Source organism: Orbicella faveolata, unplaced genomic scaffold (genome assembly GCF_042242905.1).
Source record: "Orbicella faveolata isolate gen_17 unplaced genomic scaffold, um_ofav_v1 contig_47, whole genome shotgun sequence".
NCBI lineage: Eukaryota > Metazoa > Cnidaria > Anthozoa > Scleractinia > Merulinidae > Orbicella > Orbicella faveolata.
The window spans coordinates 12159106-12183219 of record NW_028301577.1 but is presented as its reverse complement, the minus strand read 5'-3'; the positions used below and the strand labels follow the sequence as shown (position 1 = coordinate 12183219).

The window sequence follows — 24114 nt, the reverse complement described above, 5'->3', positions numbered from 1 at the left end:
TGAATGAACGAAGGAAAAAAACCGCGCATGCAATTTTAGGAGCATATCTATCAACCTCGCTCCCAGGATTCACTTAGGAACTAGAAAAGGCCTGGGAGCCAGGTTGCATATCTATTTGTTAGTTTTGAGAGTTAAGTGATAAATCAAGACAATATTACGTAGCTAGTAGCGCAGATATTTTTTATATCTCATCTCCTGTTCCCTTAGCGTTGTATAGATATTGTGAAGAGAAAACAGATTTTGATCGGAATTTTTGTCAAACCCGGCACCTGTCCTTCAACAGGTGGCAAACCGTGATTTGTGATGATCGTAAGTTATTCCATCAGGCAGAAATAGAGAAAATAAAACACACGAATTACTTCCAATATTTCCATCAGTTGAAGCTTATTTTGCTCAATGATAATATTTTTACGGGTCATTTTAATTAGTTTCTCGGGAACCAGCAGGTTGCACTTTGAATAGGCCATGTGACACCTGAGCGAAGCGAGACAAAACATTTCGTCAGTCACTCAAAGAGTTTGTGACTACGGCGCGAAAATCACGATCACTGCACCAAAATTACTTCCACACGAATGATCTTACAAAAGCCACACCCAAGTCAACCGGATTTGCATGAAGATGATTTCGGCTGCTCATGCGATTCAACTTAAGCATCTTGTTGAGGAAAATTATGCAAGGAATTAATCGGGAATACCTCCTTGGGCGAATGTGCAGTCAAGGATTGGTTTTCCGATGCGAGGACTGCGGTTGTTGAGTCGATCTTTGGTTGACATTTATGTTGAAGTTGCCGTCGTGGTTAAAGTCAACTGTAAATAAGACTCGGGGTTTCCGCAGACGTGCGCTGCTGCTTGGCTTGATTGTCGTAGCTGGTAAGTGTAAATTCGATGCAATTTGCTGAAATGGCTGACAACCGTTGTTGCTAGAGAGTGTTGCCATTTTTAGCTAGGATAAACGAAGGTAGTAAAGTTTATGTTAGCTTGGTGTCTGTATTGTGCGATTGACGAACAGGTAAATCTTACGAAGTTTGGCTCTCTTAAAGTTCCTTAAGCACTTTTAAAATATAATCTGTTTTCTTAGTTACGTGTACTTGTCTTTTATTGGTTTTGGCGCGTATTTTAGGTGTATTTAATAACATAATTTAAAATGTATTCTACTGGTTTGAAACGTTAATAATTATCCTTTCACAAGAATGTGTATTTTAGTGCTACCCTCTTTAAATAAAGTTTTTACTTACTTACTTACTCACTAATGTGCCGTGAGATCACTAACGGCTCGTGCCAAACTCGCGGGCCAATACTTTTTAAATCCTGCATCCAGTTTGCAGTATTTGCCCGTCACTTTCAAACGGTCAACAAACATGGCGCAGAGTTATGACAAGTTAACCGCATAACATTAAGTAATTTGATTTAAAAACAACAACAAAGGATTTACACGTATTATCTCTAAGGCCGCAATGAAGTCCTTAGCAAGATGTTCTGGGAATGACTACGGCTTCCTTTTAGGATTTTAAAAGAAAGGAATATGTCTTCGAATTTGCATGCAGCAAACCTCTTTTTGGTACTATGCTGCAGCTCTGTCAAAGTGGCTGGAGACGAAAGCAAACGAAAACATGCAGTGACCTCAAAATAATAAGATTTTTTCGTTCGTTAATGCTCTTGCCTTTGCATTTTCCAAAAGCCTCAACTGAAAAAAAAAAAGGACGTTCTAGCAAAAGAGGAACTTATTTGAGAGGGGTCTTTAAAACGAGTAAAAACTTAATTAAGGTTTCAACCGATTATTTGTTTTAACCCAACTGGCGCAGTGATGCACTACAGTTGAAATAAAACTTCCATAAGAGTTTGAGAATTGCATTGAGTGTGTGAAAGAAAGCCACACTTAGAACTTTTAATCGTTCTAGTTTCATGTTGCGTTGGCGTGAGCCTAAAACTATTAATATTTGAACAGGAATCGTTTATTACGACTTGAATCAAGATCATGACAACGACGATATTCCTCTTGGAAAGCGCATGACGCGTCACGTGTTCACAGTAGAGGAGATTCTACAATTCCCGGGTGATTACCACACCAAAGGCGTGCTTTCGCTTCCTTATGGAGACATTGTGGAGCCTTTTGAGGCTTGGTACTCCAAAACGAAAAAGATGAGCAGGATTGATTACTATAATGGTAAGTTGAACTGTGCAATATTTTACAAGCGTTGGAGAAATTGTGTTTCGGCTGCAATGGACTTGGGGGCACATGGATAGTAGGGATGGTCGGAACGTTTATGTAACCCCTCCCCCACCTCCGTCACACACCTTTGTTGCACGAGTAACATTCAGACCCGGGCTGGCTTAAGTGGGTCAAGTTTTCTCTTTGCTTTCATTGGTACGGCGGATTTTCTCCCTCCATGCCTGAAAATGCTAGATTGCAGAATACCGGGCCACTCATTTGCATCTCATTGAATTTGAATGGTTCCTTTTGTTTCTGTATGCCTCGCTCTTAGAAGCTTTAGGAGATATATTAACAAGTGGCCCGGTATAGCAAAACCGCTCCGCTTTTTTTTTCTCTCCTCTATATAATCTCATGTTTAAATAGACCATATTCGTATTCCCGGTATTGAACTGGAACTAGCTTGCAGTCGAGGCTTATGCAGGGCAATATCATTAAAAAGAGATATATGTCATTTGCATTTGAAAAGATTCCCTGGATTAGCCTCAGTTGCAAGCTAGTTCCAGTCCAATACCGGGAATACAAATATGGCCAATTGTTTGCGTCAGGGATGGACAGGACATTTCAGCGTGAGGATCTTGGTAGGCACGGGTTTGCCTGCAAAATAGTTCCTGAATACTCTGAGGCGAAACAGAAAACATTCACGGGATGCATGCACAGAAGAGGAACAAAAAAATTCCCAATAAAAGCTCAAAGCATCATACCAGCACCGTCATATTTTAAGGTAAGAAACAAGGAGAGATTGACTTCTCTTGAACCTTTCCACTTTTTTCCACCATTCCACCAATTAATAGGGAAACATTTCGTGCTAAGAAGTACACATCAATCATTCAATGACACACTGTCCATCCAATAAAATAAGGCCCTCAAAGCAAAAAGGTGTGTCATGTACAAGTTTCGGCACGAAGACATCGTGAATTCAGTGCTACGTCAGACCACGCACCGGAGCACAGGAACGAAAAACGCGCGCAAAACAAATTATAATTCATTGGTTTTGTTTTTTATGCCGGCCCCAATTGGTTGAAAAACTGCACGTTTCCTCGGATCCGATGAATGATGTGAGCACACTACACAGATTAACGCTGAAAGTCGCGGCCCTGCCATTATGCCACTACCAGTCACTTAGCAACTTGTTCCACCAGAAACGGCATGCATAGTAATGTATAGTTACTTTTGTTTTGTCTCAGTACGCTGGCTATACAGAACTAAACGGTGAAGAGTGCGCCAAATGGGAACATTCGTTCACAATTTACGATAAAGTCAACACGTACACATTATACACAACTAAAACCCGACCGCCAAGACCTTTGCGATACGAAATGATGGGATATGATACGTTACTGTCATCTTACTATGATCACTACATCCTGGATTACCATGAATTTGAAGCTTGGAAATTCAGTTATAAAGTATTTGATATTCCAACAGGTATGTTGCCAGCCTGACTTCTAAGGCGCTCGGAAGTCGCTCGCTCTTTGAGGAGGGGGTGAAAGCCAGGGACCTCGGGCCAACCAAGAATTAGATTAGTATCTTTAGGTGGGTTTTAATCTCGTCCCAGGGCTTGCGCGTTTTCGGTCAGTAAAGGCCGAACGTCCGATGCCCTTCAGACAAAATCAAAAACCGGAAGCAGAACTTACTGGTTTCAGTTTAATTGCACGAGGCTTCTAGGTTTGAGTAATGGTTACTAAAAATGTGACCGGAACCTCCGCCGTAGGTCTCGAATAGCTCTTGCTTAACTTTCATCAATTGTATTTAATAACTATTCGCCGTAGGCGAAGTGAATATTGATGAATATTCACCAAGACGAAGTCGGGGTGAATATTCACCTATGTCCACTGAGCCTGAGGCGAATAATTGTTTTAGTATAATTTTCAGAGGCGAATATCAAAGACTACAAAATAACGGACTAAAACATAAAAACACAGACGCAATTGTTCGTGTGCATACACGTATGCAGCCGTGGTTTTAATAATAAGCTTACATGTACATCGATTGTGAATCAATTTACTCATCGAGTTCGGCAGTAAAACAAACGAGAGAAACACCACGCAAAATAAATTCATCCAGTACCTTTGTTTTATCGCTGTTCAGTTCATTCACAATTGACATCATCGTCTAAAAATGAGTAGCTTTAGTTTGAGTGCTTTAGTTTGAATGAGTAGTTTTAGTTTAGTTTGCTGGCGATCAACGTAACCACTGCGTTAACGATTCTTAAATGCCTTGAATACGAGTGCTTGAAAAGATTGTGGGTTCAAGGGTGAAAGCAGTCAATTTGAAAATACTCCATCCTCTCAAATATCCAGGACTTGGAGTGATGTCTTTCAAATAAATGAAAATTTCATGCGGCAACTGTCCGCTATGTTTACTTGCCGAGGTGGACAAAGGTTACGAGCTTAGTAAGCTCTAGTGAGGTGAATATGGCGTCATATAACGCCGGAGCTTTTCGACCAATCAGAATGTCCAATTCTTATGTTTACCTCTGGAAATTATATTAACACAATATAATCCAAGACGGGTGCGAACCAATTTCGAGCAGAAACTACAGGACTACAGAACTTTTCTTATTGCTTCGCATTCATGCTAGAGTACAATGCAAATGAAAATTGTTAACCGGGAAAAGAGCTATTGTAACGTGCAAATGATGTGCTTTGCAAGCATGCGTAATATTATGTTTATTACTCTGGAACGTCTAGGATGAAACATGCCAAAAATAGGAAAAATTTAAGATAAGATTAGTACTCTGCGAATAGCCTTTCGGGCATCTGCCTACTGCCTTGTAAACCCAAGAGTGAGTTATTCCCACATTTCTAAACCCGCGCATATCTAAACGAGAAATTTCTGTGTTACAGAAACATTACAGGGATTTAATGTCTATGTGCAAACATAATTCTTGACGTGGCTTTTTAATATTTTACTTAATATATTAAACACAAGAGTGTTTCATCGGGATATCCAAACACCGAGAAGAGGAGTCGAAAATATGATGCGCAGCGGAGTATTTTTGACGAAATTCGAGGTGTTTGAAACACTGTCTCGGGTGTTTGATATACATGTATCTTCTCAATCGAGGCAAAAACTTAAATGGTAAACGGAGAAGTAAAATCATCAAAATCTATTCTAATTAAGACCGGGTATCCAAACCTCCTTCACGGTTGTGATTTTCCTTGTTTTAACTTGATAAATTATTAATGAGTTTGGAAATAGTACTTCAGTTTCAGTATCATTTATCAGTTCGATAATATATTTTTTTCTGTTCTCTTCCTCGCTGCATTCCGTTTCTTAATTACTTATTTTACACAAGCTCTTGGTGAGTTTCGCAGTCCCCTGGAATAATTGTAACATTTTTTTTCTCTTTCAGATCTCCAATGTTTCGATTTTTCGCACGAGAAACTGGAGAAATCTCTTGGTGAAATAAATCCAATGGTAGAATTTATGCCTCACAGTACATCCGGGTCTCCATATACTTTGTCACACTCGTCAAATCACGTCACGACCACTCCGTCCCCGGCTGAGACCGATCCTCTGCAATATCTGCTGCAGTCCTTAAACAAAATGCCAGTAGTTAATGCTGGCATTGTTGATCCGTCACAGTCCGCAACGAGTGCTCAGCGGTCTCTCGAGAAAGAGAATGAGACTCGGCCGTCACCAGTCCCCAAGAGTACAGGCGGGATGAGAAATGGTGACCTGAACTCGAATTACCAGGTTGCTATGCGTCACTATGAAGACGTGGTTAACACTTTGTTTCAGTCGTTCAAGACGAAGTATAGAAAGAATTATATCTCAAAGAGAGAACACGAGACACGGAAAGACATCTACAGACACAATTTAAGGTTAGAGTTGCCATGTGGTCATTTGTTTGTCATATTTGACTCTCCAATCATCAAGCAATTTAAGCTAATTTATAACCAAGCAAGTTGCAGGAGGAGGGAATTGTATCACTGAGAAGAACGCCTGAGACAAAATAGGCCAAAAGTACTTTGTCTGTCTGCGTCAGCAATATTTTAAAATGTCTTTGAGGGGAGGGGACAGGTTAGGGATGGAATCGAAACAACACAGTCGAACAGAGACGCGTGATTCAGTCTTAATACGGTTACTGGCGATAAGGTATGACATCAACATTTTACATGTAACAGTTAACTAATAAACGGCAAAAACAGAAAACTGATAAAACTTAACAAGCTACAAAATGTTTCACTCTCGGACTAACAAATGACTCAGAACGTCAACTGGCAAATTCTGCGTGGATCCCATTATCCTGTATGAGAACCAGTGAACGAACAAACGTTTGATTGGCAGCTGTCATGTATACCACACCCCTACACACTCTAGTGAAGAGAGAGATGTGTGTAAACAATAGCCTCCAATTTTGCGAGAAAATATGCTCAAATATTCAGTTGTCTGCGGACATATTCTGCTCAGAGAAGTGAATAGTTCTCCGAGAGCGTAGCTTGGGGAAAACTGTGAGCAGTTTTGAAAATTGGGGAATATCACTTGGATGTTCCCGAGTTTTAGCTGGGGAATATTCGGTCACGTGATGCGTCTGGACCAATCGAGCGTGGGAGAAAATAATTAATGGACTATGCTAACTTAACAGATACATCAAGTCAAGAAATCGCCAACACCTGGGATACAGGTTGAAGACTAATCACATGGCAGACATGACGGAGGAAGAGATGGAACAGAAGAAGGGACTGTTAACAAATAACCAACCTGATGCATTAAATGGCGGGAAGAGATTTGAAATACCCAAGGGAACTAACATCAAGTCTTTACCAGATGCTGTTGACTGGGCAAAATCGGGTGAGATGGGGAAGTATTTACATTTAAAACATAGAGTAAAATAATGGTTTGTTTGTAGGTAAAGTCTACTTACGAGGCGAGGGGCCCATCAGGCCGGTGCATTACAAATTATTTATTTACCTTTCTCCAAACACGTAAAATAATGCACATTCTGCATCTATTGGTCACGCCATGACGTAAGAGATCGTCTCGTTCTGAAAATGACCTTTCGATTATACAGAAATTTTCGAAAATTTTTAACGGGAATTTTCGTTCCATATGACTTTCCTCCGAAAATTTCCTACTGAATGGTTCACTTTTCGGAAATTCAACAATTTCCGGATTTTCCGGAAACTTTCCCAGGAAATTTTCGTGCCACTTGTCTCCGTCTCAAAATTTTCGGAATATTTGGTTGAATGGAAAGCGCCCGACACCTTTAAAAATACCGGAAATTAATGGAATGACCGTCGAAAAGAAAAAAAGAACGCAAGTTTTTAGAATACTGATATGTGAGACTTGAAAAACAATTACAATTTCTCAAATAAAAATGAGATAATTTGCCTACTTCTTATCAATCTTCATTGACTTAAAATCTAGACTCAGACGTGGATTGAATTAATTGAATTGTGACTTTTAATCGATAATTTTGTTTTACAAAGTTGTTGGAATTTGTTTTCACCAGGTGCCGTGAATCCTGTCAAAAGTCAAGGAATCTGTGGTTCTTGTTACGCTTATTCCGTCACAGGTGCCATGGAAGGAGCTTATTTCATAAAGGTTTGTGAATTTGTCCTCAAATATAAATTTAAGCCCACAAAGATGGTCGTTAAGGGTTCCACCACGACATACTTGCGAAAATACAACATGCATACAGTCTTGTAAACAATTGTTTCACTTGTGAATGCTCGAGGAGCAAACCATGTCTGTTGCTTTGTTTTTAAATTTTAAGAAAATGTGTTTTAATGTGATTAAACCCTAAAATTCTAAACAGAGAAGACACAGTTGGACCTACGCATTTTGTTTTTGTTGCAAGAATGTCTAGTTTCGGACGTTCTTAGTTTTTTGCTTGCTATCTGAGCCTGAAACGATCTCAGCTAATTTTGCCAGAAATTTTCAATGATCTTGAATGAAAAAATACATATCGCCATATATTCGAAGATGTTCTCGGCTTTGAACCAGATAATAAGAAAAGCTCGTCGTTTATATATGTCGCTTAAGTATCTGGCTGTTTTGCTTCGTCCAATGACACAACTCTCAGCCTGGGGTGTGATTTCAGTATCTGGTTTAATCTTAACCTCAACCTACATATGAAAAACTTTAAAAGGTTCTCACAGTAACAACATATTACTTGGCTGATAATATTCCTACGTGTTTTATTTATAGACTGGAACTCTCCTGAACTTGTCAGAACAGCAACTTATTGACTGCTCGTGGGGGTTTGGTAACCGGGGCTGTAAAGGAGGATATCCTCATCGAGCCATGCAGTGGGTCATTAAACATGGCGGACTGGCCACTGAAGAGAGTTATGGAAGATATCTAGCTCAGGTAAAGAGAAAGAAAACTAAACCGAACTTTTCTCAAACGGTCTGGGACAGGTGCAAAAAAATATGTAAATGTAAATATGTAATTTGTTTACCCATGCACGGAGCACGAGCTTACAAGAACTCGTTCAGAAATGCCTGTGCCATTTCGTCATTTCGTGTTCATTTGGCGCTTAGCTTATTCGATGATTTTAACTGGCAACACTCGCGTAAATTTGTCTGGAATACCGATACACTGGGCACTGGTAGAGAAGGTATACTCCTTATAACATCAATCAGAAACCAGAGCTAAAGCATCGGTAGTTTTTAGGCGCTAGGGCCTGAGTGGCTAAACTCATGAACAATTCAGTTGTTATGTAAAAGTAAATTTCTAGATACCAATCGCGATGCCAATTTTGTGTTTCAGGAGGGATTCTGTCATTTTAAAAACACCACAACAGGAGCAAAGCTCGACTTTTTCATGAATATCACAAAAGGGGATACAAGCGAGCTGAAGCAAGCAATTGCTTTCTATGGTCCTGTCAGTATACTCATCAACACACAACCAAAATCATTTAAATTTTATGGATCGGGAATTTATTATGACCCAGCATGCAGTAAGTACATAAGTATTTAAATTCTCTCGATGAGACGTACCTGCAGGGAATCATGGCAGTTGTATTTATCATCATGGTCTGGATATTTGTTTTGATGAATTCAAGTAACGCGATTTCCTGCAGGCGCTAATCATAGAGGACGATAGATCAACCGCGTTCCCTCGTTAATTCTTCAGAAAGTTCTACAAGTATCGAGAAATAAAGAACGTGCCAGAGAAGCTTAATTATTAATTTTAGTATTTATTTATTATATATGCTTCGTGGGTTGCGTTGTGGGCTGCATTTAGTGATGGGCAAATTTACAGCTGTGACAGACGAATTGAACGAAACAAAATGTACACGAGCTGCATAATGAAAACACCTTTAGTTATGTAATTAATGGCAAAAGAACGGACCAAAGCTAACAGGACCAAATCACTTGAAGTCAACACCTGATAGTGATAACTACGGCATTACTTAATTTCTTTCATCCGTAGAAATGAACGCGCGCATGGCTAATGTTTCCGTAATTGATTTTTCTCATCCCCAGCTCATGCATTGGACCACGCGGCCTTAGCTGTTGGCTATGGAGTGGAAAACAGCGAGCCTTATTGGCTGATAAAGAACTCCTGGTCGAAAGCTTGGGGTGATCAGGGATACATCAAGATCGCTATGAAGAATGACAACTGTGGTGTTGTACAAAAGGCTGTTGTAGTGAAGATCAGAGATTGAATCAAAGTCATGTTAGTAGATGTTAGCAGGGATTTTTTACGTTTTTATAAGTTGGGTTATGAACAATTTTACCGACAACATAAAATTAAATGATGTACCCTACCACATTTCTATACTGGACCGATCTTTGCGCAGTCGCAGCAAAGTCGCACCTCAGCCCTAGTGAGTCAGAAAACAATCGTAACGCATTCGTAAAGTAGTCGTGCAACAATCGTGTCCCACTCGTGCCACAGTCGTTGCGCAATCGTAGTTTAATTAGTATGGTCGTGTCGTAGCCGTAAAGATTAATATTATAGTTGTTCCACAGGCAAACTATATTTAAGTTGTGGACGTAAATTAATTAAACGCTTCTTTGTAGACAACATGCAGCCCCTATTTCTTCTGCGTGGGTCGAGTGACGCGAGACAAATTTACACGCGAATAGAAAACTCGCTATTTTCCCTGCAGAAACTTCGTCACTATCGTAGTCCAACATACACTAACTAAACAATATCTTACAAAGTCACTTCCGAGTTCCAATTTCTATTATAGATCCCCGGGTAATATAAAGAACCGTGTTCTACACTGGCCACTTTTCCGGTAAATTATACCTCATTCTAGACCAAAAATGTCTGATTTCTATACCCCAGATCCCAGACTAAACTGCCTGAAAACTACACCCTTCACAGCGACAAATACCCCGATAGCTTATATAAGGGAGTACCCCCTCCCCGGGCCCCGGGGACTTCATGAGGGCCTTGATTTTTAATTCCTAGGGCTCAGTTCGAAGATTTTAGGCGTTAGGTCTTTAGTGCAGAGTGCACTATTGGGATGGTTATGGGAGCTGCCTGCCGCTAAGGAACTAAGGCGCTATGACGCTATGGCCCTATGGCGCTAAGGTGTAAACTTTAATGTTTGTTTAATTAATTAATTTCAATTAATTAATTTCAATTAATTAATTAGTCTAGAGGCAAGGAAGTAGTGGGGGTGGGGTGGCAAAGATACATGTGTACTCTACGTACAACACATTCCATCGCCGTCACTTAGTTTTGAATATCGCAAAGCTATATATTTGTTTCAGGTAACCCCTTGCTCTCCTTGTAGTACCATTCTCCTTAGAACAAAACTAATTTGCTCTAAACGCATGCGTAGATTAGTTAGCGTTCATGGCTTCTATATTAGGTGAAGGATACATTGCATACGGAATCACGCACAAATGTTGAGTAGCTTTCCTTATGGTAGAACTCAACATGTAAGACGCATGCGTTCTAGCATCGTTGGTGTTAGACACTATCTTTCCATGATTTATTTTATGCCATGTCATGTGACCAAGGACGGCAGTTGTTTTTCAGGTAGCGCTAATTGTCCCTTTTTATTGCAAAAGTGAAACATTACTGTGGCTGCGTAGCTTTTAGAATTACACAAAGGTCGGTTCAACAAATATCATCAGCTGTTTTCAATCTACAATAGTGTGCTTGTCAGGGTTCAAATGTATTGCTTCTCCTTAGCGGCTTGTTTATTTCTTGCCTTAATTATGTCTGTAAGAGAGACCAAAAAGTTCCCAAGTTAGTGGTTTTAATACTACCCAAATTGTAAATTTGTAACAAAAGAAACCAGGAAAATGCTCAAATATTGCTGCAGACTCCGTGGCACCTAATGAAAGTGCAAATTAATTTAGTCAGTCTCTGAGGAGACTCATTCATATCGGCCAAGTATTTTGCTTAGCGAAATATTCAAAGATCCCCCTATCGTACAATACAAAAGGGGCAGATCCTCAAAGATATACTAGTTCGAGCAAAACTCTCAAAGCGGCTATTACACGTGGATAGGAGTTGTGTAGGCCTGTCAACCCATTGTTATCACTGTTGATTTTTACCAGGCAGGCCCCGTCCTATCACGTGCGAGTACAAACTTAATCCAATCACAGCATGTGAGTCCAAGGTGTACATTAGCTACACTAAAAACAAAGGATAAACATACGAAATGCGTGCAAAATACTCTACGCAGCCCTCCAAAACTTGGAGATATGCCGTATAAATGCAACGCATAACTGTCTTACGTTTTATCCTTCAATTCAAATCACACATGCTGGAGAAAATAAGCGTTATAGCCATCATAGAAAACACAGTGTCAAGCTGTGTACAATAGGATCGAAGACTTTATGCCCACCATTCGCTAGTGGCAAAACTACCAATCACAATCAAGAATTCTCGATCCGCCGAACGAGTATATAATACCAAAAAAATATGCCAGGTGCGGAGTGTTACCGAGTATTGGTCTCTACCACTCCATTCTATCGGCAACTGATGAGATCCAGAAGGATCGAAACCGCGGTCTTGCCTGATCTACAAGGCTACGAGCCTCCTAACAAAAGAGGGACTATTAACAGTCTCCAGAAAACCTGACAACATCGCAAATAAAAGCAATGACAACCACAACGTGGAGCTGGATGAACAATCATAGGAAGAACTCCTAAATTCAGAGCTTTTGCCTGAACAAAACCACACAATATCATAAGCAACACGCTAAACGGTCCACAGACTTGCGCGTGAACACCTACTTTTGCAGTTCCAGAACGAACAAACTGGAAGGACAAAAAGCTCGATGAAAAATGATGCAAGAAGCATAAGAACGTCTCTCTAAGACAGACTCATAGCTTTCAACAAGGAAAGCTACAGCTATCTCTGGCGAAGCCGGACAAAGATAAATATGACACCCGTGATAACAAGCAGCATAACTTGCAACAGTAAATCAAACAGCCGGGCCCGGCGAAATAATACAAAATGCAAGTAACCAACATGCTCACGGAATATTTCAAACTTTGTCCCTCCAGAGCTAATATTTAGAGAGCTTAAAACATATCTTGCAATCAAATGAGCTAAAAAAATAGCACGTGGCCAAAAACAGAGGTGTCAAACTCAACAAATTACACGCGGATAGCAGCGGAAACCACGCAGACCTATGACCTCTAACGGCTCTACTCTGGTGAAATGTCCTCCTAAAAACAGGATTATTGCTTAGCGAAATATTCAAAGATCCCCCTATCGTACAATACAAAAGGGGCAGATCCTCAAAGATATACTAGTTCGAGCAAAACTCTCAAAGCGGCTATTACACGTGGATAGGAGTTGTGTAGGCCTGTCAACCCATTGTTATCACTCCAAAAAACACAGGACATCTTCCGTATGTTTTGGAGAAAACAAGGGTTTCATATTACATGCCTTTGCGAGGAAAACAAAAGCATCAACTTACAAAGTTGGCGTGAAGAGCTAAATTGTCACGTTTACTGCTTCAACGTATTATTGAATTTAAAATGAACGAAAATCAACGTAAACCACTAGTAGTAATTAATTTGTGCGTAATTTTTGGACCTTGAATGAAAATACAACCTCGAGACATACACACTGCAAAGGGGAAAAGCCCTAGCAGACTACCATGGTAGACACAAACCGGAAGTGAACCGAGCAGGGGTGAGTACTTATGGGACTACCGTGCCAGAGCTATCAATTGCGCTCTGCACTATCTGAGATTGTCTCACTAGTTGACTGTGTAAGTACTCGTTTTATACAGATCCGGGTGTGTACTAGACCCTGTGAAATCTCTATTTGATTCTTTCTTGTTAATCTGCAATCTCTTAAACCTAGGCACAGTTTTGGGGTTCTTTATCTATTGTTTCGTTTGGCCAATTACTTTGAAATTAAAGCTCTTCCTGCCGTTCTTGAAAACTTTCGTAGCTTCAGATTAACTTTTCCCGGTCTTCTTTCCGCGTCAACCAACTGCCACTGAGCCTCCGAAGATGAAACAAGGTTCAGGTTTGGAGCTGTTTGGAGGATATCTCTCGCAAAAGGGAACCTGGGCAGCGTGCATGATCACCGGTTTTGGTCAACTTTTAGGTCAACTCTGTATTGTGACCCGCACGTGAAGCGACGAGCGACAAATAAAAGTTCTCAGACTTACTCCCGCCGAGGATGACCGTTTCCTGACCGTTACATGATGGGGAAACCCACGGCTTGGTAGCCGTGTTTGAAATGACGTGCAGTATTTCTCGTCATAGAAAACATCATAAACATGGCCGAAGAAAGGTATGAAAATGATATATTTTGAGCTCATAAATTCCATTTACTGTACGTTTATGAACATGACTTTGCTCAAATCATATGCTTGTCTCTTGTTTTAGCGGCGGAGCGAGTTGGTGGGGGACGTGGGGCTCAGAATTCATCTCGAGTGTTCGCGAAAAGGTGAGCTGAAATGTCGCACAAATTTAAGCTTAAGCGTTTTATTTGGAGGACAGTTTGCGCATGTAAAGTTCTGTAAAGCCTATCCACGCTTGAAGGATTTATTTCCAATCTGTAAATATAAAAAGTGACTTGTAAAATGTCAGTTTCGTGAGCCTCATTACATATTTTCCAGTAGCACTGACTGGGTCAAAATAATTAAGCTTAAACGTGTCCAAAAGCTACATATCCTGTCAGATACGAGTTAATGAATAATAACTTGTTAGATACTAATCAGTTCAATTTACAATTATATGCTTCAGTGCGTGGTATTGCTGTATTTACATATTATTTTTAACTTGTTCCCTTTTGTATTAAGCTTGATACAGTCACCGTGGTACCTCGATTCAACGAAGGGCCAGAGAACTGGCAAAATATGTTCGCCAGTCATGTCGTTGTATCGAGGTTCTTTTCCATATATTTCACTGTTACTGTGGTGAAGAATATCGTTCGTTATACCGAAGACTTCGTTATGTAGAGGTTCGTTAAATCGAGGTTTCACACGTCATGTAAAGTGGAAAACATGTCAGCAAAAACATATTTCCTTCTCATTTTGTGACCAACAATTTTCTAAGAGCTGAATAAGATGATACAGCTCTATCACATATTTGAAAAACTTTTAATGTGATAAGCCTAGGACATATCCTGTTTCAAATAAATCAAGACTACAGCTTGCTTACACGTACATTTTGAACACGAACGGTTGTACAATTTAGATTGGGAAATGAATTAAAACCTTACAACAGGTATAGTCTCAATGATACATGACCTGCCCCTCATGAAAGTATAAAAGCTGCATGCAACAAATTTGTAGCGCAGTCTAAATCAGCACTAAGGCACATCTAAGAACCTTCTGTTTCAGTCCAGGGTGTAACAATTTTGTAAACTGCAGTTAACTTTGTATTTCCACACAATATTTATTCTCAGGGCTGCCAGGGTACAATTCAAAGATTGACACCTTTAATTTTCTTAATTTTACCAGTCTTCAGAGGCTATGTCCATGGTAAAACAAGATCTTGCTGAGTTTGTGAGTACCATTCAGCAAGACACGTCAACTGTGGTAGCTGATACTGCTACTGCTGTCAAGGAAAGCCTTAAGGTACATGTATAGTACAACACCTTTTAATTTTCTGTCTTGTCAACTAGTTAGTGCAAGAGCAATATGCAAAGCATGACGTGATTTGTTTCTTTATAAATTTGTCACATCCTCTTAGGCAGCTAAACAAAATGAAATGTTTAGTTGGATAATAAATCCCTTATTTGATGGTTTTGCTTCCAGGCATTTCAGTAACATCTTTTTTCTTGCATTTTTCCTCTTCCATACAATGCTTGGTGAGGAATGCCAAACATGCATGCATGCAAATTTTACTTGTATATGTGTAAAGCCATCAATATTTAACAATTAGATTATGAGCTTGAGATGTCTATTGTATGATACATGTAGTTGATGAGGGTGCAGCATGAGTCAACTATCATGCATAGAAATCGAGAGTGAATAATCTTATTGTTTTACATGTAGTATCAACCTACTAGTCATTCAAAACTGAAGCGGAAGCAAGCGTACTCTGCTATGCTACATGTACTCACTATCTACAACAGAAGAGAAAGTGAGTAGCATAGCCAATCAGAGAACTGTATTTGTGATAGAATACTATTAGATTTATACTAATTAACAATTAGATTATGAGCTCAAGATTTCTATGAAATAAGAAATTGAGAAATCATAGAAGTTGAGAGTGAATAATCTAATTGTTTTTGGTAGAATTCTAACTGAAATTTCCATCAAATGATGATTCCAATTATTTCTGGTCTCAGTATTAAATAAACTTCACGCTAAATAGGGAATTGGCACAGACTGAATTAATTGTCAATTTGACATTTGCAGCTGTGTACGCACACTTACCATTTTCTTTCAAAAATTTTGAGTTTTTTTAATTCAAGAAACTGTAAACACCCTCCTTTTAGTCTTCTCAGGAATTTTGTTTCTAAATTCATCTTTCAAAACTTTGGAGAAATGAGGAAACGTTGCAATTTTGTTGACCACACCAAGCCACTGCAAACTAATTGCTGATAGTGTGCAATGGCTCAGCCAATCAGATTACAGCATTTGCATTAGTATACTAGTAGAATTCTACTAATATCAGATATAATTTGTTTGTAAAACTACCGATAAAGCTTGGCGAGAAATATCATGCAAATTTATGTAAATATTATCTGAAAATGATTCTTTTGAAGAAAACTTCAGTTGACAGAGATCCCAGATTTCCATAACTCTTACATGTAGCTTAAGTGACTGATATTTGTGGTTAGGTTTGATATGCAATGTGTGGTTAGCGTTATTGGTCTTGCTTACCAGGTAGAGGAGGAGGAGGAACAGGAAGGGACCTCGGCATATTTTAAACAAGGTATAAGTATTATTCTGAAATCCTTTTCAACCACAGTTGTATAGCAAGCAGCTATTTAATATGTAAGCAGTTGCCCCAGGTGATTAGATTGCTTTATCTCCAGGAACTGTATGTGTCTAAGTTTTTATATATTGATATGCTGATAACTACTAGAACTGACAGATTAATAACACTGTCTTCTTCTTTTTCACCCTTAAGGTGTGTCCAAATTTCTTGGGACTCTGTCAACCAGCTTAAGAGAGAACATCTCCCATGTAGCCACTGCTGCTGCAGGTGTCACCTCTGATGGTCCTGAGCTGGTCTTTGACAGAATGCAGGTACTTGTTCATACCAGTATTCTCTATTTGTCATTGAATTTTTTATTATGAGCTTAAGTCAACTTCCTCCAAGGTGGGCATGCACAGGACTGCTGGTGTATTATCTAAGTGTCTAACTTAGTGCCAGGCAGAACAGGCAATTAACAAACAAGTAAAGTTGTAACATATCCCTTGCCCTATATCTTATTTCAGTGATTTAATGCTGCTTTCAAATTCTTTTGAAAGGCACGTCTTCATGAAATTCAGACAGACCCAGCCACATTTTGTTCAGAACCAGATGGTACGTATTACTATTTTTTTTAAATACCTTTTAATTAACACTTTTAATGTGTATAAAGGCTTGCGCTTGTACTGAAAAATCAATTCACTTAATAGTTAATATCACTCATAAGACAAACACACAATTGGCTCTACATATAAGTAATGTTCATCTTGTTGACACTACTTTTCTTTCTTGGAGCTCTGTTTATCTCTTACCTTAAAAATGTACCTCTTTTCCCAGATATGTCTTTTGATCAGAAAGAAGCCTCTAGAGGCAAATGTAAAACCATTAGTTTCATTGATCTGTAAATTAGTCATAAGGGTTTGCATTACTGGCTTAACATCGTAAACCGATTTAGAAACAGAGAATAAGACGCAATGGGTGATAGGAATAATCTTTTAAAACGTCAACTAAACAGTTAGATGTACTACAGAGAGAAAATTTGATGGATATGTTTAAATTTCTATTGATGAGTTTTCACTGAATTCAATTTTGCACTGCACTCTTGTTAGGTCATCTAGCTATGTATGAAGAATGGTGTAAAACTTTTGACCCTGAACAACACAAGGGAGAAATATCTGAGTTGCTGGTTAATGTACCAGAGATCAGGGCTCTCTATGCAAAACTGGTGGGTATATGTGCATTGTTTTTCTACAATGATACATTGTTGTGTGTTAGTGTTATTCTTTTGGAAAATTTGTCCTGCTTCCTATGCACTGGTGTTTGTATTGAGAGAGGTGCATTGAAGGCCAAGACAGACTCACTGTGTTATATTCATGGGCAAGTCACTTTGCTCTCACAGTACCTACCTTCCAAAGTTCCAAACTGTCACCAAGTTTAACCTGATATCCTGTGAAATGAAGTCACTGACCTGGTATGGCAGGATTTCTGGCCAAATGTGTGCATGGTAAATAGCTACAACCCTGGCCAAAACATCATGTGACAGTCATGAAAATTAAGAGAGAAAATGCACTTCATTAAATAAATTCTGAATCCACCTCTTAAAAAAGGTTGGCAATGTTGTTTCAGTAAACCATTCTTTTGTTCCCCCTTCCCCAAGCAATGTTGAGTCTGACAAAACTGACTTCAATGCCTGACATTGACATTGCATCAGGGGGGAGGGGGAGGGGGAAAATACATCATTTTTACAGGTTATTAACTTTATGTCCTAAGAGTTCTGGCCAGGGTTGCAACCCTGGTCAAAACATCGTGGGACAGACTCATCAAAATCTGCCTGGTATGCTGCCAAAGTGTATCAGAAAGGTACAATTATAATATTATTAGGTACATGTATAAATACTAGTGATAACTTGAGGTTGTGACATTGATGGGTTTACACTTTTTGTGCAATTCCAGAAAATATCCATACTCTTCCCACAGAAGGCATTGGAATTTTCTGGGGGTGGCGGGGGGGGGGGTGGGGGAAGGGGGGGTTAGGGGGTTCTGTAAGACCAAAAAAATTAAATTAAAGAAATGTAAACAGCTTAATTGGAATTTCCAGAGGGGTGGGGGTTCTTGGAAAAAATCCCTTGCATGGAGGAGGTATGGAAGATGTTTTCTGCAATTGCACATTGTGTATTGACTGGTATTGGTATTAACAATTTGCAATAATTACTTCAGCTGATTGATCTGTCATAATTAATTTTCTGCAGGTTCCTAGTGCTGTTACCCATGTTCTATTTTGGCAGAGATATTTCTACAAAGTACATCAACTTCAACAGGTATATATTCTCTAGTTAATTTCTAGTGCAACAGTCAATTCATGCATGTAAGAGACACCTGCCAGTGCATTTTACTTTTGTTTCACTTAATAACATCATTTGTCCAACAGGAAGAAAAGAAGAGAGCAGCACTTGTTGCAAGGGCAAACCAAGCCCAAGACGAGGATCTAGGATGGGGTGATGAAGGTTGGTGCACTCAGAAAGAATCTTTCCTTATTATTTGGGTAAATAGGTTTAATCCTTTCTGTTAATACATTTAGTTAAATTTTGTCTTGATTTAAAGCACTTCTTCTTTGATAACAAGTTTTACATGTATGTCATGTAGTTTTACTGCAACCATTATCACACCTCATTATTGAGGACAGTGCAGTGTAATATTTGTGCTTCCTGCTGGAAATGCATTGGTCCACCAGGCAGGGCTCGAAATTGCGACTCACTGGTTGCCAATGCGACCAAAAATTGAGCACTGGCGACTAAATTTTCAGAACTGGTCGCCAGCTGGCAACTCGCATTTTGTCTGATAACTAAAGAAAACCACGACACAACTTTTGTTTTTAAATAAATCTTTATATTAGGAAATCAATCGGATATGGTGGCTGGTATACAACTCACCCTTCCGTCCCCAGTAAAATAATGTCTGAATATTGCAAGATAATCGAAAAAATTGAATGTATTTTGACACGTTGATACTGCGTTCACGGTGCGCCATATTGTTTCAGCAGCTTCTTCCGAAACTGGGATCGCAGGCGCACTTGAACACCATGTGCTTTTCATTTGCTGCGAAAATGGCGACAGATACCAATCACTTGAAGGAATTACGTGAGATTTTACGAGCGGGAAATGAAGATTCAGCCAAAAGGTGAATCCAAAAGCAAGTCGAAAATAAAGAACGGCATTTCAAAGAAGTAGCAAAGGGAAAATACACAAGGACCCTTGTTTGTCTCGCAATGAAAACCACAGACTTAAAACGTTTTATGCTTCACTTCATTTAAAATGACTATGGAGACAACCTTCGGACCAGAGACATATCACCTGAGAACAACGGTAGCTTTATAACTAAGTGTTACTCGTGTTGTTTCTAATTGTTTTCGCTCTTCAATTGTGACTTTTCTTGCATGCAAAGTAACGTATAAAATCATGTTCTTGTGTAAGTTATATATAAAATAAGTTGGCGACCAAAATTTACGATCTGGCGACCAAAATTTTTCCGTTAGTCACCAGCTGGCTCCCGAACGAAAAATTTAATTTCGAGCCCTGCCAGGTAACAGTAATTTTCATTGTCCTCTTGAATGTATAATTTCATACAAAGATGGGCACAAAATAATCGCTAGTTTCTAAAGAGACTGTTGTGCTTAAATATTATTGGTAACAAGTGTACATGTAGTTCTCACCTTGAAACCAGAATGTCAAGCTGATATGCTTGCCTGTTCTCAAAACGGTGAGATAGATTATGTCTGGGCTTTTCACGCACTAAGCTCTTACATTTGGTGCTTCTGTGTGTAGTAAACACCAGAGACATGATACCCAACTTGCTGAAAATTTTCATAATAAGCCAGGTGGCTTCAGGTACGTGGCATGTGATCACATGCTTACATCAGTCATGGGGGGAATTGGATAGTCAGCAGGAGGGTGGGGGAGTGACCTTTCCTATTTACAGCTTTTTAACCCCACCCACACTCTCTCATCTGCTTTTTGACCTATTCAAGTTCACTTTACTACTTTATCCTACATGCTTAGTACCTTGTTTGTGAGACAAAGTTTTGTCAGGTAATGAATTAGCTTGTTTGGTTCTTAGATTTGTGGGATATTGAAGAGATAGACGTGGACAGTCAACTGATGAGTAAACATGCCACAAATGAAGACAGCAAGGATCCCATTACTAATAAGACTCAAGTGACAAAGACTGGGCAACAAGAACCAGGGAAAGAAAAATCTAATGAAGTCACGGCAGCGATAAAGGAGCAAGGTATTCAGCCAGCTGTCTCTTTTGAGAAACAAGAGAAACAAGAAAAGCCAGTTATCATGGCACCAGTTAGTAGTCACCTGAGTATAAGTGAGAAGGCGAGCAAAGGGGAAAGCTCAGAGGTGAAAGAGCAGCAACCATCACAGGAGACTTTTATTCAGGAACCAGCTGAGTTACCAACGAAGAAAACGGAACAAGCCTCACAACATCAACCAAATAATAAAGAAATGGAAAAATCTGGTGACCACCAGGACCCTTCACTAGCTGAGCAATCAAAAGAATTAGCAGAAGATTCAGCAGGTGACAAAACAGCTATTGCAGAGCTTCAAACTTCACACAAGCGTGAAAACAGCAGTGGCTCTGTGGACAGTTCATGGTCTAAACTAAGTGAAGAAGAACTCAAGGCTAATGGAGATAAAGAAGGTACATTGTTTATAATGTTGCATAGGCATGATGGACCTTTCAGTTTATATTGATTGCAGTGCACATCCAATAAATGGGGGTGCTCAACAACAAGGCAATTAGAAATACAATATTTACTTGCTATTTCTGTGGTGTACATGTATATGATGGAAGAACAACATTTACACAGCACAACTACCAAAATTTACATAGGTCTGCACTTCACAACTCAGTCAGGGCTCGAGGCTAGCTTTTAAGATCTTTTAAAACACTGGTCTTCTGGCTAGTTACATGACAGATTTTATTAGCTAATTAAAATAATTTTTGACGAGCCAATAATTATTTTGTTTTTTTTGGCATGCCTCCTACAGCCTGGGATTGAAACTCTTAAGAAGTATGGGTTATTGATCAAGTGTGAGGTCAAGATGGCTGGATATTGGCCAAGTTCTTTTTTTTCGTGTTTATGGACCGAGACGGAGTCGAGGTCCATAAACACGCAAAAAATGAACGAGGTCAATATCCAGCCATCTTGACTGAACAAGCTTGGTCAATAAAGGATTTATTATATGGCTTTCAGGGAAATTTTTTGCGGGACACGGTGGGTAGTCCTGAGTGGGCAAGATAGCTCCATCTTGCCCACTCAGGTAGCCAATCACAGTGCAGGATTTGACTCACCTTGCCCGCTCACGGAGCTAGCCATATAATAACTCGTTATTGGAGAGCTTGAATTTTATAAATTTTAGATTACCACCCTTTCTGCCTATGTTCAGATTTCTAGTTGCTTTTGAAACTGCAGTCAACAACTATGCCAAGCCTGAATTTTGTCAAACACAGTAGGAAAAGCTGTTTTTCACTAACCAAAGAAGCTAGTAGGGAGACAAAACCTGTCAAGCAAATCTGAATATTTACTAGTCTTTGACTAGTTTGTTACATGTACTTTTAGACTTGAGCCCTGTTGATCTTGCAGATTTTGGAGCTTTTCCGTGACATTACTTCTCCTCTGTAATTAATCTGAGAATGTGAAACATGCCTAATCACAGGAAAAAATTCAACAAAAGTTAGATATTTCTTGGCAACAAAACCTGCAAAGAACACTTTTCATGTTGCTTGTGATAGACGTGTGCAAAATGTGCGCTACATTTAAATTAAAATATTTTATTTTATTTTATTTTCATCAAAACTTGAGTATATGAATAGTGTTATTTCTCTTATTATTATCATTATTGTTGTTGTTGTTGTTGTTGTTGTTATTATTGTCATATTATGATAATAATGAAAGTCTGCCGTTTAAACTCTAACCGGGCGTGTGTCCACTAATTTTAGAAAGTCGATGATGGCATGAGCTTGTGAATTAGTATTTTAGGATCTCGTGATATTTTTATTTTCATCAAAATTTTAGTCTACGATAGTGGAATGTGTGAAGATCTGTAAATAGGTTTTCTGAGGAGATTTTAATAAAGTTCTTGTTATTATTAATATAAGTTGACAATCCGTTTTCTTGTAGCCGGTTCAAAAGAGATTCGCACTGGGTCTGGTAACAGCTCTACTTCATCTGGCAGTGGTGTACTGGTACCTAGCGTGGACGACAAAGACGTGGACTGGGATGATGACGATGATGATTTAGACTTAAACGAGGACATGGACGAGGAGGAGGTCAAGAAAATCATGCAAAGTATGGCGGCGAAAAAACAGAGTGGAGATGATGGCACTGGAGATGCGGATGTGAGTCACTGAATTCAAAATGTTGAATTTGTAATTTTTATGGGTGCACCGATGCGCACATGTTCGTTCGATTAACTGGGCCTTGTCGTTATACTGTATCTATAACCTTTACTAAACTCAATAAAAAGGTGAATTTTGCGAATTTCCAAACGCAAACGCTTCCCCCAGAAGTTCCGATTAACAAATAGATTCCATGTTTGCGTACGTCTGTTCAGTAATAGATCACAGAAGACAGATGACAGATGCTCGTTACTACATTTTGACGTGATCTGTGATCTGTTACCGAACAGACGCACGACAACATGGAATCTACTTGGTTTATATAAGAAAACAACAACAACAACAACAACAAAAACGTTGTTAATGACGCCATCTATGCCGTCGTCTGTCCTCCAATAGATCATAAGTAGGAACCAATCAAAATACAAGAATAATTCGTCATATTATATAATTAAGAATAAATATTAATTTCAGGACTAATTATTGACCTAACTTTTATTTTTTTAAACAGGACGATGACTGGGAAAACTGGGACTAGCCAAGGATAAGAACAAAACAGAAGTTAGAGAATAGTTGACAGGGGAAATATGGCCTGACCATTGTGGAATAGAAAATACACATTTAAATCTTTACTGAAATTTTTTCAACAACGTTTCTGAAACAATATTTTATATGCAACTGAAGATTATTTAATAGACAAAGTTAAGACAGGGTTTGCTGTGGTTATACATGTGCTCGAGAATGCTTGCCTTTGTTTCATTTAATCTATTTTTTTGCGATAGGGGAGTGGGGGGAGGGTGGGAGGGTGAGGGAGGAAAATTAGACCCCCCCCCCCCAAAAAAAAATACATATCGTGAAATTGTTACGGCAAAAAAGATACGTAAAAATTAGTCTTTAACTGTAAGGAGTTATGAATTATTAAACGTTATTTCCTGCAAAATGCTTTCAGTGGATGCTGCTTGATCTCTCATGTTGTTCGCCAAACATCGCATATATACCACTTCCCAGTCTACTTTCAAGGTGTCTTGGTAGTGACCAGACCTGTGTGTGGGAACCCGCCTAAAAGACCACTGATAGCGGGCAGGTTTTTGTCCAGTCCTGATCGAGAACACCTGAAAAATCCCTTACGTTAGAACAGCAACAACAAATTATAAAAGCAACAGCAAAAACCTTTAAAGGCACCCTGCAGAAGCGATGACGGATTATAATCGGGTACAACTGTAAAGTATTCCGTTCT

The 24114-nt window shown here is 39.2% G+C and overlaps 2 protein-coding genes across 2 annotated transcripts; both read left to right on the top strand.

The window, feature by feature from the left end:
* Positions 1–525: 525 nt before the first annotated feature.
* LOC110058374 (counting factor associated protein D-like) lies at positions 526–9939 on the top strand. The gene is made up of 10 exons (XM_089280385.1): positions 526–869; positions 1945–2163; positions 2757–2932; positions 3396–3636; positions 5567–6038; positions 6803–7008; positions 7670–7761; positions 8368–8529; positions 8932–9121; positions 9651–9939. Exons 1-10 carry the CDS (start codon positions 776–778, stop codon positions 9830–9832), a joined length of 2034 nt encoding a protein of 677 aa, XP_089136511.1. The 5' UTR covers positions 526–775; the 3' UTR covers positions 9833–9939.
* Positions 9940–13799: 3860 nt separating this feature from the next.
* Positions 13800–23817, top strand: LOC110058371 (uncharacterized). The gene is made up of 12 exons (XM_020765018.2): positions 13800–13893; positions 13989–14049; positions 15068–15184; positions 16442–16490; positions 16689–16807; positions 17033–17087; positions 17582–17697; positions 18722–18790; positions 18901–18976; positions 20586–21176; positions 22660–22877; positions 23389–23817. Exons 1-12 carry the CDS (start codon positions 13880–13882, stop codon positions 23413–23415), a joined length of 1512 nt encoding a protein of 503 aa, XP_020620677.2. The 5' UTR covers positions 13800–13879; the 3' UTR covers positions 23416–23817.
* Positions 23818–24114: the final 297 nt, after the last annotated feature.

What these genes read in the sequence shown, in the direction of transcription:
- LOC110058371 (XM_020765018.2), top strand. An exon ending in TCTAGGATGGGGTGATGAAG is followed by an intron (nt 18,977 to 20,585) that starts GTTGGTGCACTC and finishes TTTGGTTCTTAG; the next exon opens with ATTTGTGGGATATTGAAGAG. An exon ending in GGCTAATGGAGATAAAGAAG is followed by an intron (nt 21,177 to 22,659) that starts GTACATTGTTTA and finishes GTTTTCTTGTAG; the next exon opens with CCGGTTCAAAAGAGATTCGC.
- LOC110058374 (XM_089280385.1), top strand. Translation starts at nt 776, where the DNA reads ATGTTGAAGTTGCCGTCGTGGTTAAAGTCAACTGTAAATAAGACTCGG. An exon ending in ATCTACAGACACAATTTAAG is followed by an intron (nt 6,039 to 6,802) that starts GTTAGAGTTGCC and finishes CTAACTTAACAG; the next exon opens with ATACATCAAGTCAAGAAATC. An exon ending in TTATTATGACCCAGCATGCA is followed by an intron (nt 9,122 to 9,650) that starts GTAAGTACATAA and finishes TCTCATCCCCAG; the next exon opens with CTCATGCATTGGACCACGCG.